Here is an 18,334-nt window from a genome sequence, read left to right as displayed (position 1 = left end):
TGTGCCCCACCTGTGCGAAGCCGCGAAGAACACCCTCTGGCTCCTGGTCCGATGTCGATCCACCTGTACTCCCTCAATGTCTTTTTGTTGCCGAATATTGTCCAATTTTTATTTATCAACACCGGGGGCACGTGTGACAAACGGTTGACACAGGTGCCCTCGAAATTGTATGAAAAATTGCCCAGACGTGTGCCAGCAGGCCCATTTGCCTCGATAATCAATCTTGGGGTGATATAAGCACGGGGTTTCTTGATAGTAAGGGAGGTCAGCTGCTTACTAATTGGGCTTGCATATCGATAAAGAGCATAAGCAATATTCTTTAGGTACAAAAGAATTCTTGGTTTCCATGTAGCTAAGAAGAAGACGGTTGAAAAAACTAAGGACAGGTGCGTTAAAAAAATCCCAGCTCAAGGGATTAATGTGAATCTTGGTCATCGTAAATTGATTTAATAGGACATTCGGGCAGGTAGACAGCTTAAATTGCATCAGGTGCAGATGTTCACGACGGCAGAAGAGCCCTTTTTCGAGGAATGTGAGTGAGACACTCTGAAGATTCCCATGACGTTAACGTAACGTATAAAGTGAAGAAGGTCGTAACTGCGATTTTGCGTTGAAGTTCAAAAGTATACAGACTGTTACTTATTGAAGGACGTTGAGGTTTGGGTGTCAGAGTCACGACAAGTACCGAATGATTTCCCCAATTTTTCTTTTATGCAACGCAATAAGATTCTGGAGTGGTCACATAATAAGGTCAATTTTCTGGGTTATGCGCTACGCACTGCATAAACCAAGTTTCACTCAAAGTAACTATCTAAACTCGCCTTGAACCAAACCGCAGCACCTGTCTAACTTGCAGATGCACTTAAAAACCCTAAGACCTATTGACCAAATCACCTGGTCACCTACCAGCATTCAGTCGTAAATTACCAAGTATAGGGGTCATTTTTATATTCGCATTGCAAGAATTGTAATTAAATCATGCATAACATTTCGGTGCAGTTTTATGGGTTCAAAATCGGACCATATTTGGTTCCGGCCCTGAGACACGGCAATTCGAGCATCCCATAAGTACCACATCGCGAACATATGGCCTGAGACGTTTTAGAAACGGTTCTATACATCTGCAAATTGCGGTAAGTGATTATCCGAACTGGGTATGTGGGTTATTAACGTTCAGTTGCTAAATCAAATGGTTTGGATCGTAACAGGGGTGGCACAGAAATTCAAATGGATGGTACAGGCACTTACATACACGAATAACTGTAATGCCTAAGTCATTTCACGTTCAAAGTGGGGGGCTCACTTGTTCCTCTCAACGTAGGTAAATTGTTTACGCTGGATATTTTGTCGACTCTTAGGGGGAAGGTTCCATGCTTCGTATAAACTTTTTCACTAACACGCCTCGTCAGTAAGATTTAACATGATTTTCTTTAATTTGTCTAAAACTTGAAAGTGCAATGATGCAATGGATCTCTGATGCCGTACTCGGTACAATCAGCACAATCAATGGTATTTCACTTGTAGAACTCCGATATGCTGCTAATCCCCGCCGCCACCTCTGCCAACGAGGCTTTTAATAATAATAAGAAATTGCAAAAAAACTGCATATTTTTCCAACGCATCACCCTGTGCCTTTTTAAAGGTTCAATATTTATTTATCGTTTGAGGATCGCTTTGCACAATATTTTGAGGATTTTCTGATCTTTTTCTAATATTAAGCAATGTCGAATATTTTATTGGTGCTCAGTGGATAAGCCTAAGCTCCTAAGAGCATTCGGAGGTTCACCTTGTGAAACCTCATTAAAGGACGACTTGATAATGGGGCTGTAAAAAATAAAACTCCAAATCGTCAAATATCTTCGTGTATATCATAAAATAAATATCCTTATCATCGACGAGCATTCATTTATGCAATCAATATTCCTATGTTAATAGGACCCATCATAAAGACAAAATCAATTCACAAGTTAAAAGCTCAATCAACGTACTTACTGCATTATGGCGTCATATAGTGCAAAAGTTACAACTTGCTAGTGAAATGACTTGTTTTCATGACAATATCTGTATTATTAGTAGTTTGACTAGTCGGTTCACTAACATCAATCAATGCATTTTAATAGTTTACTTTATACCGATAATGTTTATGCTAAGGCACGTATCATGCTAGTCCTTCAACAACTAACGCGCAGTGTAATAGCCCTATTACCTATACTATTATGTATTATTATACATCCATAAACCAACCGTAATAATGTACAGATATTACTCAAATTGCTTAAGTATAAAAAAAACTCCAGATTGTTGCAACTTATTACCTAATTAGCAATTAAAGAACTTAGAGTTGCTACACCTATAAAGTAGGAGTATAAAGTGAGTTAAAATTCGGTTCCAATCGCTCTTTTGACTTCCACTAGAACATCCGAGTAATTTTGTTTAGTAACTCTATCCTAGAAGTCGTCGATAAAATTCAAACCTAAAACAGAATTTAATTATGGCAAAATTGGTGGTGTTTGTCGCCTCAAATTTACTATTGTAACTTAAAAAAAGATGACTTTAATGCTGCTACACGTACATAGAACACAAAATACATTATTATCGCACTGGCGTTAGTTACCTCCTATTGTACCTCATTAACTGGAATCACATTTTGCTCAACATGACGCAGTCTTTACTTACGTATCAGCCATATACACTATTTACAAAAATATCTAAAAATAATAACACAATAGGCCTGAGGGAGCCACACAGGGAGTCGATGTTCGAGATTCGTGAGTTACAACCAGTGACTTAAACTTTCCGATCTTTTACTCAACCCAAGAAAAAGGAGAATAAAGTGACAACTATGGCACGTTGATAAACCGACTTGAATGACAGTTTGGAACGCTCCTGCCTTGACATCACCAGCTACAACCGCAATTGACTTATCCTACCCTTTACACTAGAAACTAATTTGGACCATAGGACTCAACAGAATATAGCAATCTACTATAGGAACTTATGTAGTCTTCACTAGGTTATCACTGTCCTCTACCACCACTCTACTCGTCCTCCTTCTTCTTCCGGATTTTGCCCTCTTTTTGGATGGTCTTCGTTACTTGATCCACGCACTCGGCTGTAGAGGGCACTGCCTCGCTCTCATCATCGTTCCGGACCAAAGTGGACAATGTCATAATGTACGAACAGGCAATTCTTAAGACGGACAGTTTAGAGAGTTTCTGGTTGTGCGAGTAGGCCGGAATCGACTGCCTTAAAGTCTCAAAGGCAGCTGAAATTGTGTGAACTCGCGTGCGCTCGCGAGCATTCGCTTCTATTCGCCGTTCGCGAGTCATGTTTTTATAGTTTCTTTGCTCACGCTTTGGCTCGGGGCGTTTTGACGGCTGTAACGAAGGGAATTTCTCATTTGTTTGCACAATCATGCGCTCAGTCTCCAAGGGGGTGAGTTTGGCCACTTGGGGATGAATAGGCACTCGTGGTTCCCCCTTAAATTCCTCGTCTTTCTCGCGTTTTATCACTAGAGACACAGGTTCAGCCTGCACGGGAGAAGGCGGACGAAAATAGGAGGTAAAAGCACTCGGGGGTTTCGCCCCTGGTTCAACTTTGATGGGGGTCTTTCCGAAGTCTTTGGGCTCCGCTGGGGGACTCCAAGGACGGAATGGGGTCTTGCTCGAGTTGCAGGCTTCCGCCTTAACTTTCTGGCACATGCGCTTCTTGAGGGGGCCAGAAATCAGGGGTTCTTCATTACGACAGCCTTGTAGCAACTTTCGCTTCTTGTGGTTGAAGGTGATGGTGGATACCTTGACCTCCACGCTGTCCTCACTGCTATCAGTAGGAGAATGTACCTCCATGTAGTCATCTCCAGAGCAGAAACCGGGAGATGTTGCCATCGTTGAGTCTGGAACAACATTGATTTCTTTATCAACACGCGTATTCATACAAGTAGTTAAATTATTTGGTAATTGTGTGGTTGTGGGCAATTCTACGTGTTACATAAACCGTTTACCATGCAGACGACAGGTGGCTGCTTGTAGTCCGAAACTAGGAAGCGTAACATGCGTGAATCTGTTCTACTAGGCCGTCTCGGTTGCAATATGTTGTTTACCTCAGGTGAGTCGTGCATATCATGTAAATCGACCATAAATTCATGTCGATGTACCGATAACGAATGCCTAAATATAGGATGGCTTCTAATTACCTGAAAGCAGGTCTTCATTGCTCATTGGCCAGGTGTTTGCTTCTGACGAACGAGGGCGAACTAAGGTGAAGTGTTTATGGCATTCGAGCAATGATGGCTCCAAACTCGATTTAAATTAACGTCTTTTACTAAGAACTTCGAGATTTTGCGTAATTAGGGAGTGCTTTTGCAAATTTTGACGTTCCGTACTCAGAAGAAAATGCCAAATTTAAAAACGAAAAATCCAAGATGGCGCCCACGAAAAAAAAAAACAAAGGTGATGATGGCTGGCGAAAACTAAAACGTCAATGAGAACATCAGAAGGCAGAAAATCAAATTGTGAGGTCCAAAATGGAGATATTTAATTATGCCCGGAAGTATTCCTGTTTGAAGGAATCATAGATGAAATAATTGAGCTTATTTACGTCATATTTTTGGGTCTACGTCATTGATTTACATCATAATGACAAATAATTATTTGTTTTTCATCAGTTGTAAGCTGTTGCCTCGATTGTAATAGAGCTTGCAGTATTAAATTATGTGTAAAAGTCGAAGTACTGGTTAAATGTGTAAATTATCCTTTATTTATTAAGAGAGTATATTCTGAGATGCATTAAATTTAATGGAAAAGTGAAAAAAACTTATTACAAATAAAATTTGATGAGATTGAAGAGGCTCTAAAACCTATCAAACAATCTTCTTAGTTTTCAAAACCATATTGAAAAATATTCTTCCCAAAAAACAATTCATTAGACAATGACGAGGGTAAACTGGCACTTATCAGGGGAAGTTAAAAATACATTAAATAGCATGGAGACAAGCGTAAAACGAATTGATGAAAATGGCATTTTTTAATCAAATAGGATGTCACATTTTTATGACAGTCAACTTAAAACTCTATTAAGCGATCCTCAGCTACTGCGCATGCCGAACTATACCATGTTAACCCATTGTGTTTGTTCACAACACTGACTCTTGTCGAATACATACAAGGAGCGCTCAATAGATTGTTTGCTATTTTATTTCAAAGCATGCTGCAAAATATGATTGATGATGATGAAGTCACATTTCTAATGCCTTTCTTAACAGGGTTTGAAATTAGAGTATATAGACGGTTGTATATGTGACGTGCATGATACACACGTATGATACGTATAACGCGTATTTTACAGGAACAGTGTTTTCTTCGGAACAATACCATAAATTGAAGTTTTTGTTGAGTAAAAAACAACAAAAGCTTTTACTGGAATAAACTACTATAAGCAGATTTTAAACAAATTTGAGATTTGAATTTAAAAGATTTTACAGCATTGTCATGCAGTATTATCCGCCACATATTACACATTTTATACAAAACATTCCGGATGTTGCTTTCAGGTGACTTTGTATAATCTATACCTGCGCAGACCCCCATTTATGAAGAGAATCACCCTTTTTCTTGCTATTTTTTTCAAACCTGACCTAAAAGACAAAGCCTTTTTTGATTTTAAGCTTCCTTTATTGGCGTCTTTAACGATGATGAGGGTGTATTTAAAATTGTGCCTAAGTTATTCAGTACATTATTGGAAATTCTTCCGACGTTACAATGTCGCAGAAACAAACGTATTTGAACTACGTCTTATGTACATATAATACATTAATAACATAAATCTTTAAAGAATGCGATATTTTAAAAATGTTTTCATAATAATAAATAGAAAATCAGCACACCACCATTTCTCTACCAAAAAAAGATACAGAGGTTAGAGGTATCGCACCCTTTGTCTTCATTAATCTATTGCCATTTTTGCAAAACACTTTTCTCGTAATAACTCCTCCTCCATGGTGTGGTCCCCATAACGTACTGTTAAACTTGGGTGACATTTTAAACACACCTTGTAAGTGAACGTCCTTGTTGATTCGACTGCCCATGCTGCTTTATTTACTTTAACATGCTACAAATCAGCCAAAATAAGCGACGGTTTGATGAATACACCTAATTTTTGCGGACTTGCTTTAATATGTCCAAATCATGGTGCAGCGACTGGCTGAATTTTCTATGACAATACGAGTGAGTCCCATAGCCCTACATGAACTTTAGTGACCTTACAATGCGCAATGCCAGCTTTTTTTATGTACTGAATTGGTTTAACTTTTTTGCATTAACCTTAAACCACGTGATTCTGTAAACTTGGCTAAATAATATTTTGCAAAGTCGGAGTCTCATGCCTGCGAAATCCGAATGCGCCGACGTATCTCATTCCTGGTTCGCGCTTAGTTGATTAAAAAAAAACATTTAAATTAACGTAATTCATTTCAATTCGAGTCTGGATCTAAAAGATTCAACCTAACAAACAAGTTCTACCAGGAATGTGATTTTCCAGGCATCCGACGTCAGGTACCAGCCACATGAGCCATTGGCTGACGAAGCTGAGTCGTGAGTTTTCATTCTGTGTTAACTGCTTTTGCGGAAGTTTCCCAAAAATATGAAGACTTAACACAATTCTAAGGTGGATAAATTATCAGACGTTTGCCTGTGAAAAGTTTATATCTCAAAGAAATAAATCCAAATCTAAATCGGGGTTGAAACTCAAACTGAACAACAATTTTTTTTTTCTGTAATTTAGCTATTTTTTAGGGATTGTTCGATTTTGGAATAGATATTTTCAAACACATCATTTGGCAACACTGGTTTCACGCTGCACAAATGTAGAAAAACGCTCCCAGATTATCCCGATTGTTGAAATAGAAACATTTCTCCTATCAGGAAGTGGAGTCAATTAGCAATTTGATAATTAGAAGCCAACCAATATCCCGAGCCCTTTTAAAAATTTTTGATTTTTTAATGAAAATTTAGATTATTTAAAAATTCCCATTTCCACAGTCACCTGCGACATTCGTGATTCCTACTTCCTACATTGAGACAATCGAATATTCTCTTACCTTTGAACTTCAGCTTGGTATTCCCATTCGTCATCATACCATCCAACATAAAAACTGGTCACTAGATTTGAAAAAAAAATCACTGAAACGACCGCAATCAGGAGGGCACTGCGCCGCAAAATTCAAACTTCTTGACGCGCCGAAAACAAGAGACACTCGTTCCGTTCGTCGTTTGTACTGTCGACTACACAGAACGAACAAGCACAGCCGACTACGACCAAGTCCGGGTTGACATGATTGTTTTTGTTGTAAAAGCGGAGAGTTGGGCCCCACGAGGGAGCGGGGGAGGGGCGGCAGTTGGCGCCAGCTGTCTGGACAAGTGTGAGAGTTAACAGCAGTCCCGCTGGGAAGGAATTTGTTGGGTCGGCAGGTGTACCGATGCAACTAATCTGGGCAGGCAGTGGCGGATGGATGGGTGAGTCAGGTGGTCCAGGTGCTCCCCTGAGACCTTGACCGATTGTTCTAGGGTGCGGATCGCTGTTTGTTTATCGAAACTAGATCGACTTTGATTCTTGAAAGTCGATCGTAAATACCTACTTCCGATAACAATGTTTGAATCTATGTTTTCATTTTTTTGTTTTGGAGTACTCCGAACCAGATTTGCAGTTTAGACTTTTGGGGGCGAAAACCAAGAGCACCTATCTGAACGCTAAGTGACAACGTCACAAAATTCACATTGCGCTCGTCGTTTGACACTTTGATTGCAGTTTTTCGTTTATTTTTGACATTTGAAAAATACCATGTTACCATCTTTAGAGTTTACACATGCGCATTTAAATTACTCTTGGATTTATTTAGCCCCTATTTGCTGCTCTAACCCATTTGCTTTAAACTCTTCAAAATCTTATTACATTTGACAAAACTGTATCTCCAGCGCCTTCTGTCATTTTTCCAACAGAAAATGTCGATTTTGAAAAAATCTCTCTGAGCAAGAAAAAGGAATTGAACGCAAGGGTGGAAAGGATCGAAGATAAAAAAATTCGTGAATGGTGTCAAAATGGCCCCTGAAGATTCTTAAGCATTGCTAAGAATGGCACAAGAATTACTTACCTAGACACATGCCGTAAATGATTAGGAAATGCAAAAATGTACAAACGTTAAAAGCCCCTTGGAAATTCTTTGTCCTCAAAAGCTACCTAATTAAGCATATGACCCAAGATCCGCTCCATCTGGCAAATTTCCATCTAAAATCATTGTTACCAGCACGCCCACCAGCATTTCCAAGCAATTGCAAACAGATTACCCAAAGCTATTTCAAAACATTAAAGAAGAATACTTTCATGGCCTTATCGACTATCGGTTCCAAGCCCCAGGAAATACGAAGAACCGCCCTTGAAAGCCTAGTTGTTGTGGCCTCCGCTCTTACCAAACCCGAAACCATTCGAGATGTGTCTGCTCAGGTACTTTTACGGAGTTGTTAATGATAATAATATGCCGATCCGTGGCACTGTTATTAGTTTAAACGGATTAAGGTCGTCTGTTATTATTAATGTAATTGCCTGCCTTCGGAAGAACGTTACTTGAACATATCAGAGATCCGAACCGACCGAATGGTACCTTCGAGATTTAATGAGCCAATTAAACCGTATGGGCATGGTAATTATTATATTCTTGCGGCTTGATGCGAGATTACTGCCCGAAGCATCGATTTTTTGGTCTTCGAATGGGAAAAAATCCTGAAGAGACGCCTATGAATTTAATATGCAATACAGGTGTCTGTTGATAGGAAGTCAAGCTGGGCGATCCAAGTGGGGTTGCCCATGGCAGGTAACAGGTATATTTATTCGGTTGTAGTTTTTTTAGGGCGATAAAGCACCCTTGACGAGGGTTGCCACCCCGGAAAGCACCTGTGTTGGCACTTGTTGTTTTTGAGCAACAAGCAAACTAAAATGTACTTCACTGTATCCAGGTATCAATTGTGCTGAAAACTTCAAAACGACGATCATATCTTAGATTTCTCCCTAATATTCGTATATGGAGCGTCTCCAGTTATCGTAGAGTCTTGACGTTGGCCCTATTGATGAGCTCTGCGGAGGCTTTGTTTTTAATTCAGATCCGCAGTAATTAATTAGGTAGTCAGATAGCTGTAATGGGGCAGTTATAATGCGACCTGAAATTCAAATTTTCGAAATTTCCCAACACGCAAATTTACAGGTTTCACCACTTTGATTCACGCAGCGTAGAAAAAAACCAGCTGCGTTCTTTCTGGTGCCATCATGCAAAACGTTTTAAATAACGGAGTTTCTCCGACTAGAGGAGCGAGCCGTGTAAGAGCAAAAGTTCGTTCGCAAGTTTTGAGAGTTCCACACAATTTTCCTATTCGACCGATTTCAATGCACAGCTATACAATAATGAAGATTCAAGGTGTCTCGATCCTCCCTATTTAATCCCTATTTATCGATATTTGCGACCTGTAGAGCCTCAAGATCGAAACGAAACGGGACTTTACATGATTAGTTACGCTCCCCTCAAAATCGACTTGACATGGACATTGTGAGGAAGCTTAAATATTGCTTTTTCGTACGAATTCGTACGAAATGCATCGTGGATAATGCACCCAAAACGTGTAAATATGGAGTAAATAAACTGCCTATACTCTGCGCATTGTTTTGCTAAATTATCTCCCAATATGTCCCTAAACAACATTTTAAAATCAATTCAAACAACAGTGGGTAGTCTGGATCGATAAGCGCGTGAGGAGACATGGCCGTTTACAAAAAAAAATTATCAGCATTTACACATATAAAACAGATAATAGAATTGACCCTTGATGGAGGATGTCTCGAAAACGTCCGTCTATGCAACCAAATCCGATCAAAGTCTAAAAACGTTTCTACAAGGAAAAATGATGAAATGCCACAATCCACGTTGATTTCAGATTTTACGCGATCTTTGAGAAGCGTTGGCGAAATGACGACTCCTGCAAGTTATAGCCGCATTCTATTTCGATGATTTATCCAAGTTTCACGTCGCAAATGGAATTATAAGCCTGAGGTTTCCAGATGGACAAATCACTGCTATTATTTATATCCGCAATTATTGGCACGACGTTACATTTATGCTTGCACTATCCTGTTTCTGGATACTAGAATAGTGAAGCATATTTTAGTTTTATTGTTGCGTGCACAACACCACCACGATGTTTCACGCGACAACGCATCGCATCAGAGCAAAAATGCAAACTAAAGGTCCCTCCGTCAAGGATAGAAGAATAATGTAGATTTGAGAGAAGTCATACTCGAAGGAAATAAATTCTTCAATTGCTTTCGTATGAGGCAAATTTAGCCAAATGGAACATTTTTTCAAAAAGAATGTGTGGACGAAATTTTGTCCGTTAGGTGAATGCCAGCCTGCGTATTCAATCGCTTTATTCCTAAAGTTATCTCTGTTTTCAGGGGATCGAGAGGCGGTGAAATTGATGATCACCAATAAGATATTTAATATTCTCCCAAACCATTACATTTTGGAGGCCCCATCTGGGTTGTTGTGAATTCCAGTTTGAAGTCAAAAATCTCCAGCCCTCTCGGGCACCGATATAAGAAACCTAATGCTGTTTTGCATGTCGTCAACCACGCTTTCCATAAACATCATCAACAAAAATACAACCAAAACAAACACCGAAAATTCTTCCACTATCGAAACCAGTTTTACGCATTCTTAACTCACTTATCCTGTTCAACCTAATTAAGCGCCTTCTTCTTACGTCACCGTCGTGGTGATCGCAGTAGGTGATTATGATTACAGTCGTTCTTAATTAGCTCTGATTTAACTGTGGAACATCACCTTAGAGAATTAAATGGTAGATGATGATGGCAATAATAGCTTTCTGGATCAATTACGCAATATTTATCGCGTGCAAAATGGTCCAGTGGCGCCGTCATGTCCGCGGTCGGCATTGTTGGCTATTTTGGGGCGCGGTCGCCGTAATAACAAAACGCTCATAAGCGTCGCAACGTCATTTGTCTGTCGCTAAAAATACGACGCTGGCAGCGTCGTTTAGCGCCGCAATCAAATCGGACAACATAGGTACCCAGGGAAATGTACTCTCATTTATTTAACGGGAAATGTGTTGAGGACATGAGCACTAACGCTATAGTTAGCTACTCAGGGAAATGGTGAAAATGGCATGTGCCGCAAATTGATCAAAACAACATATATGTTTAGTAACACAGAAATTGTTAAATGTCAAGTACCGTGGTATCAATAATTGCAATAATCTGTTTTGTGGAACGATGAGGTTAGCCGTGAAATGAGACATATTTCCTTTGTCTATTATAGTGCTGCCAGAACATAAATAAATAAAAACTAGTTTTCTAGAATTTGCCTAGTACATGCTATGCTATTATGCTATATTGAGAAACACTGTTTAAATTTGCCAATTGGAAAATGAATATCTGAACTCTAAAAACGTTTCGAATTTTGTTGACTGTGATATGCGCAATTTCGCTGATTGAAACAGACACACATGTGCTCCATCCCCCTCCGGCAATAAGTCAGAGAGATTTTAATATAATTTGAAAGGAAGACACACACATCGCCCCTAACAATTGCGTCGAGGGCGGATTAAAACACAGATGTGCTAATTTTGTTTGATACTCGCTTTATTAATGCCTTGCCCCGAAGGGAAGGATGTCTAATTAGTGAAATTGAGAAGTTGTCCCTGCCACATGTTCTCGGGAAATTTGCTTAAAAAGTCGTAATTTTGAAAGTTGATCCGGTTGACCGTAGACCGGAAATTTCCGAGGTTGTCGCAAGATGACTAAGTGGCGACCGCATGTGTTGGCAACGACATGAGTCCGCATAAGAAATTCACAACAAATCCGGTAATATGTAGATGGGGCTGAAGGTGGTGGTCCAGGAGGGGAGAGGCACAGATGTGATGCTGTAAATCAGCTTAGTGGCACCAAAGCGCGGGGTGCGGGGGACGTTAAGGTTGAAACAGTGAGAAGTGTTTTGAGGGCGCGTCGGTTGCACCAAAACTCCTTAAAACTTCATCGCAAAATGTGGGACATCGGGTTGAGTTATTAGGGGTCTCGAGTTGTGTCTCGTGCTTGTCTGAATTCTTCCGAGGCAAGAAGTAAAACGTCATTTTCCGGAAATGCCATGAAAATCTTTCTAGTGCTTATTTATTTGCTGAAACACTTTGTAGTTTAAAACTTGCACTCGTCTTTTAACTGTAACGTCGCATGACGGATGCATAAGACGGATTGTTGGTGCAACTGAGACATTCCCGGCCCTTTGGCGACCATCTGGCCAGTGGCATTCCCCGCCGTTAGCGCGGTCGCTCGCGCGGCGTTATTTACGACAATCCGTGGCGCCAGCTGGCCACGGTCACTGATCCGCCGCCGACGACACCGCCGCCACCGGCGGCCACGCATCTCGGGTCCACGCAGCATCCGTCCAAGGCGATGTTGCCGTGGGCGTCAGGAAAGTAGGCAATCTAAAGGAGTAAAATGTGGCACATGCATTCGCGATTCACAACCCCAACTGATGGGAATACGAATTTTTGAAATTACCTAAATCTAACTTCACTTCTAGTTCGTGTAGTGTTTAAATTATGTTCAGAAGCATTATCAATAGTTTGGAAATGTTTTAAATTTCGTAATATGTTCCAACAAACAGGGGCGGAAAATTCCCTAGAGAAAGAAACCTAAAGGCCACTCGACCGATCTGGCAACGTTGCTCACACTTTGACAGCTAACGTATCTTCTTATTAATTGAAAATTAAAGAACAATGCCACGTTGACATTTTCTGCGGTCGATTTTCTGTTTTATAACTCAAATCTCGAAATTTCACATTTCACCATAACGGCAACCAAGCAAAGCTCTTTTACTTCGAAATATTTCACTATGGTTGATATTTGTTTTCTGATGTAAATTTCTGTAAAGCCACGCTGTAGGTAAGATGTTCTAAGAATGATTTAATGTTGCGGAAAAGCTCGAAGTGAGAAATAGAAAGTTGATGGTAAATAAAATTTTTAAAATTTCGAAGGGTGAAAAAACACGATAAATATTTAACCTTGAGTCATATGGCTTTTTTTAATCAGAGCTTTTAACCAATTTAGCGTGAGCCGATAATTTTAAGGGTCACTAAAATATTTAAGAAGATATTTATAATTTTCCACGATATTTATAGAACCATTCGTAATGCAAATTTTCAAGCAGGATTCAATGGAAATGTTTATTTTCCTTCTGAAACGTTTAATCTTTAAAATGTGTGAGCGTTCTGTTTACCTCACGTGGTGACCGTCAAAATTGGAAATATGTATAAACATTTTAAGGAAAATATTAAGTTTTATGCCGAGTGATGGAAAAAACTGTTAAATGATATAGTATTTGGCCATATAACTGAAATATCGAATATTTTCTTTTAAATAATTAATTTTTGTCAAAGCCTAAGAGCGCATCTCACATCTGTACTGTTGTCTTGAACAAAATGTAGATCGCAGCACGAAAAATAAGCTAAACGTGAATATACATTGTGACATCCAAATAGATATAAATGAGGTGTTGAATGAGACGAACACAAAGTCTAGGAAAATTAACATTTTGCTTTAATCATTTTCTTATCAATCAATTATCAATATCTTCATCTCCTTCTTTGTGTATTATTATGCTATTTAGTTGACATGTTTCCCACTTTTCCGTATACGAATAAGAATATATTTTGAAGCAATTTGGGTTCGACTGAAGTTAAGGATGTAGCTTAAGGATTTTGATTTCATAGAAAACCATCGTTTTTCATAAGAAATCTCGACAAGCAGCCACGACCCCGACATAATATGCCAAGCACGCAAAATATCAAATCGACGGTTGCAAAAACAGTTCTCTGTTTATAAACTGAAAGAATGCGATCGCAAACACATATCTCGGAAATGACGTCAATACCATTTGGCACGTTTGTTTCCACTCTTTGTGAATGGTCGGATTGGTGGTGACGTCAAGAGAAGAGCCAACTTGCCATAGTTCCCAAAAACATACCTCAATCATTTTTATTGTCAATCAATCAATCACAGTTACAATTATGGTTTTAGAGTTGTCGTCCATTGTGAGTGTTTTAAAAAGTTAATAGTTACTGCTTTATGCCCCTCCGGATGCCCAAATATTTACGTACTTCTTCCAGGCCACTTTTTATTACTCATTGGAATTCTAACACCCACGCGGTAGATCTATTTTCCTCCCAATTGGAGAATGTTCAATATCACGAGAGTAGTACCCTAAAAATATTTGGAGCATCTGGATCTAAGCCGCACTTTGGGCCGCTATTTTAAGTAACGTAACGTCTAAAGTTAGTTCAATATACATATAGGAAAAACACATGACCTGAGCGAGAAAAATGTATCCTGTGGGTGTGTTTCCGAGATGTTTTCATTCATTTTCGAAAATAAATCCGGTCTTGTCACGTGTGAGATTAGGAATCCGTAAATATTAGTTTAAGTTTTTAATCGGGAAATTGCTATTTTCATCCCGTGATGAAGTGCTATGGCAGGGCCAGATCTGTTGATCGCATTAATGTAATATCTTCATATACAACCCTGTGCGCTGCGACACAATTTTAAATTTATGTAAAACGAGCTATGAAGAAACTACTCTAAAGTGACCTGGAAATTAATCATAAGAAAGCACTCGAAAGGACCCCATTGTCACAACACAATTACTTATCACACCCTGAGGCAGAGGAGCCTTTGGAACGATTTTTAAAGTCCTGGGAAAAGCGCAGAGTCACGACTTACGACAAAAGGCGTAAGGTGTAGAGAAAGAATGCCGATTTCATCCCATCGAGCCATCGAGCAAAGAAATACGCCTAATGGGGTCCGAGATTGACTGGAGGAGTGCACAATAAACACTTGGGCCCCGAAGTGGTACCTGTCTCAGATGGAACCATGCGGGGCGTACAAATTCGTGAATAGATGGCCGATGTCTGGCTGGCGCCAACGTAATAATGGACGCCACTCAAAAAGCCGCGTCTGGCTCTTTGTGAGACTTATCTTTATTGGTTCATGTTAATAAGCCCGATGGTCGGTCCGGCTTTGTTGCCTTTTCGAATCGACCTCATTTGCATATGGGTTTGGGTCAGTTTCAGTAACTCTACCAAAAGTAAATGCCGAAATAGAAACACATTCCTTTACTTAACCCTCGGGTACTAAAACTATGATTTTTGACCACCAAAACTTGATCGTTGCATGTTATTATTTACAGAAAGTAATGTTGCCGTGATTAGTAGGGTGACAAGAATTTATTGAGATTGAACGTTAGAATGAAGCCAAAAGCAGTGACGGATCTACCAACACCCCCTATTAAAGCTAACATATACTCGTATGTCCATCATAAAGGAGTTCAGACATTATTTTATTGCAGAAAGCAGTTGTGACGAAAGAAGTTATTCTTTGGTCACATCTACGCACGCATATTTATTACACCATTACACGGAGTATTCGAAATAACGTAGATCTTACTATTAAATACTTCGGACAATTTGGACGAACCCAGGATACACAATTGTGTCCACATAACGGCAGGTGCAAAAGTGTTTTAAAGCGCATAAGTTGTGGTTGTGGAGGTTTCCTTGTTGTCCAAGTTCGTTTTAATATTCCTATTTCTTGAGATTTTCGCTGACTCTCTTAATCTTCTATATCTTTTCGTCTGATGCCACTGCATTGCCTCCTTGTCCACATCCCATATCTCAGCCCAGATGCGCCAATGCTTAACTTTTTTCAGAAAAAGCCGCAGGCCCCCTGATTAAAATATTTATGGGGGCCCCTTTCTTCGCGCCCGCAATTAAAATGCCGATTTCAAAGGGCCGAAAGTCCAGAAGTGTTCTTTTAATGAGGTTCCGAGAACCACGGTTCACTGCGTCACGTTTTTGGAGATCGCTCGCCAGATAAGCCACTTCGTGTGTGAGAACATCTTTTGCCTTTTTTTGATCGGATTTGCTTGTATAGCCCACTTTTGGATTATGTCCATATAAAACACAAAGGACTACGATGGATATCAATTCTATTTCTGTTCGCGAATTGAGTCCGAAAATATCCTCTAAACTTACACCTCTGATTAACATATCCTGAGCCACCAGAAGAGCCAGGAATTGGTCTGTTATCGCGTTGCCCAATAACGTTCAGACATAATGTCGAAATTTTGGCACAAGTTTCGACACAAAGACGAATACAAATTGCGATTAACTGAGAACAATACAAGAACATGCGGTACATTCACAGTACATTCCTTGGCATTGGATCAGGTTTAAACGAGGAACAATAAAATTGCTTTATTGCGGCTACTGCAGGACAGTAGTTGGGCGATAATGGGCGGTAATAAAGTTGCCGGAAGTCGCGATTGAGAGGAGAGCATCCTCATGATGCTTACCAGAACAAGAATACATGAATGTGAAATGTGAAAAGTGGTCTCTAATTTAAAGAAATGTTTTAGTTTTGAAACAAAACGATTTCTGAACATAACCAGACTAATGATCTAATGTCATTCTTCAGCGTCATAATCACGAGTGCTGAATTTCTATGCAATTTCAAGCATTTAGTAATGAACATTTTATTGATTCGAATGTGTCGAATGATGGTTAGTTATAAATGCTAGAAAACTTGAAAGAGTGAACAGCCCCATCTGTATTCAATATACATATGCTAATTATAACTTTCCAATTCTAAAGATGTCGCCATAGAGTAATCCTTACAAATTCATAAATGTCTGGATTTTGGAGACAAAAGTTTAGTAGTGAGGCACATGTATATTACTTCGAATGCTCAGACCAGTGGCAGCGGTGGGTAGCAAATGCTCTACGCTCCGGTGAATGACGCCATCTGTTCCCAACATATAGTAAGCTACTAGTTTCCAAATCGTCCACCCGGAGATGTTGCCACAGCGTAATTCTTGTTTTTAAAACAAATCTTTCTACGTCTATGCTTCCGTGAATTTTGGCACCTCTCCCTTTTCCTCTTAACAATCATCACGAGTCGCTAATTGCGGCATCGACTACCACACAACGTCGCATTGACGTCGGCGTCAGACTGGCGCTCTCCAGGGCCGGCCAGATGTCGGACTGCGATTCCGAGAAATCGCCGACGAGATGTCACCCAAGTGCAGAGGCGGCCGCGGCTGCACTCGCGATTGTTTATTTCGAGTCGTGTACGCTCGATTGTTATGCAAGACGGCGGCGCCGATGCGTCGATATCTATTGTTATTTCTGGACGTAGGAGGCTGCGGGCCAGATGCGTTACAGGACAGGACTGTTTTCCATTTGTTTCTGGAAACAAATGATGAGGGACGGAAATAGATTTTCCGACGGCACAGTTTGATGATTTTGAATGTTTTCGTCGCCGCTGGAAGGTTTTAAATTTGTCGTTTTGGTTGTTTTTAAATCTTCAACAAATTTGTCAACAACGTACATGTAACTTTTCGGTTTTTGTAGGATACCAAACGCTGGAGTCCGTTTTCATGAATCTCAAACATGATTAGAGGAATTGACGACATCTCGAATGTTTTAATTTAATTGACGGTATTGAGTTTCTATTAATTTACAGCTAATTTTTCCAAAATCGAGCGATGAAGTCAGGTTTCACGTCAAATTGATGAGGTTGCACGTAGAAAATACAAAGTACGTCTCTGATTTTATTAGATACCAAATTATTGTATTACTTATGTCTAAAGGACAAGAATGTCCATCTTGATTTGATCGATTTTTTTAAATCTCTATAAATACGTCAATATCTCGAAGAGTGATTCAGATTTTAGGTTTCTTTGGAACATTGGGTCATCGAAACCATAACTCTGTTAATATTTGCTTTTTCTGAGATTATTGAGCTAAGTACATGTATTGGATATCCTTTACGAAACGTTTCTCATTTAAAACCAGTGTGTGCAGTCACCTCTTAAAACATTGATCCACCCACATCAGTTCCAGTCCCATATTACTTTTGTTTGTATGTGGTCCCTTTGATTGTTTACACCCACACAAAAATAGATTACCGGCATCGGTTTTCTACGGTATTCCGCCATGTGTTTGCGTTCATCTCTCCATAAACCCGGAGTCACACAGGAAAAGAACGTTAAACGGCTTTTAGCTAAACTAAATAGTTTAGATGTATCGGGGGCCAGATGTCGAAGAGCCGCCTGAAACGGATTTGCCACCCACCCTGGGCCGCCCATAAACTGGATATTTATAAGCGGTCGCGTTTACGACGTTATAAATACCCTAATAAAATAAATATGTATAAGCCAATTTGAAGTAGA

General features: G+C 39.7%; 1 protein-coding gene across 2 annotated transcripts in view; it reads right to left on the bottom strand.

Annotated features, from left to right (window-relative positions):
* Nucleotides 1–1,846: 1,846 nt before the first annotated feature.
* Nucleotides 1,847–18,334, bottom strand: part of LOC136409353 (polycomb group protein Pc-like) — a 32,001-nt gene continuing 15,513 nt past the window's right edge. The window contains exons 1-2 of one of the 2 annotated variants that reach the window (XM_066390800.1): nucleotides 7,094–7,574; nucleotides 1,847–3,892 (exon numbers count right to left, since the gene is read on the bottom strand). In XM_066390800.1, the coding sequence (XP_066246897.1) occupies nucleotides 3,039–3,892; nucleotides 7,094–7,142 (903 nt within the window). In that variant the 5' untranslated portion in view covers nucleotides 7,143–7,574 and the 3' untranslated portion in view covers nucleotides 1,847–3,038. Of the gene's footprint in view, nucleotides 3,893–7,093; nucleotides 7,575–18,334 lie in introns of those variants that run through there. The other variant, XM_066390782.1, reaches the window with a different exon arrangement.

The sequence above is a fragment of the Euwallacea similis genome, chromosome 1 (genome assembly GCF_039881205.1).
Source record: "Euwallacea similis isolate ESF13 chromosome 1, ESF131.1, whole genome shotgun sequence".
In the NCBI taxonomy this organism is placed as follows: Eukaryota; Metazoa; Arthropoda; class Insecta; order Coleoptera; family Curculionidae; genus Euwallacea; species Euwallacea similis.
Note: the sequence above shows the minus strand (reverse complement) of the source record. Positions and strands in the feature narration are given on the sequence as shown.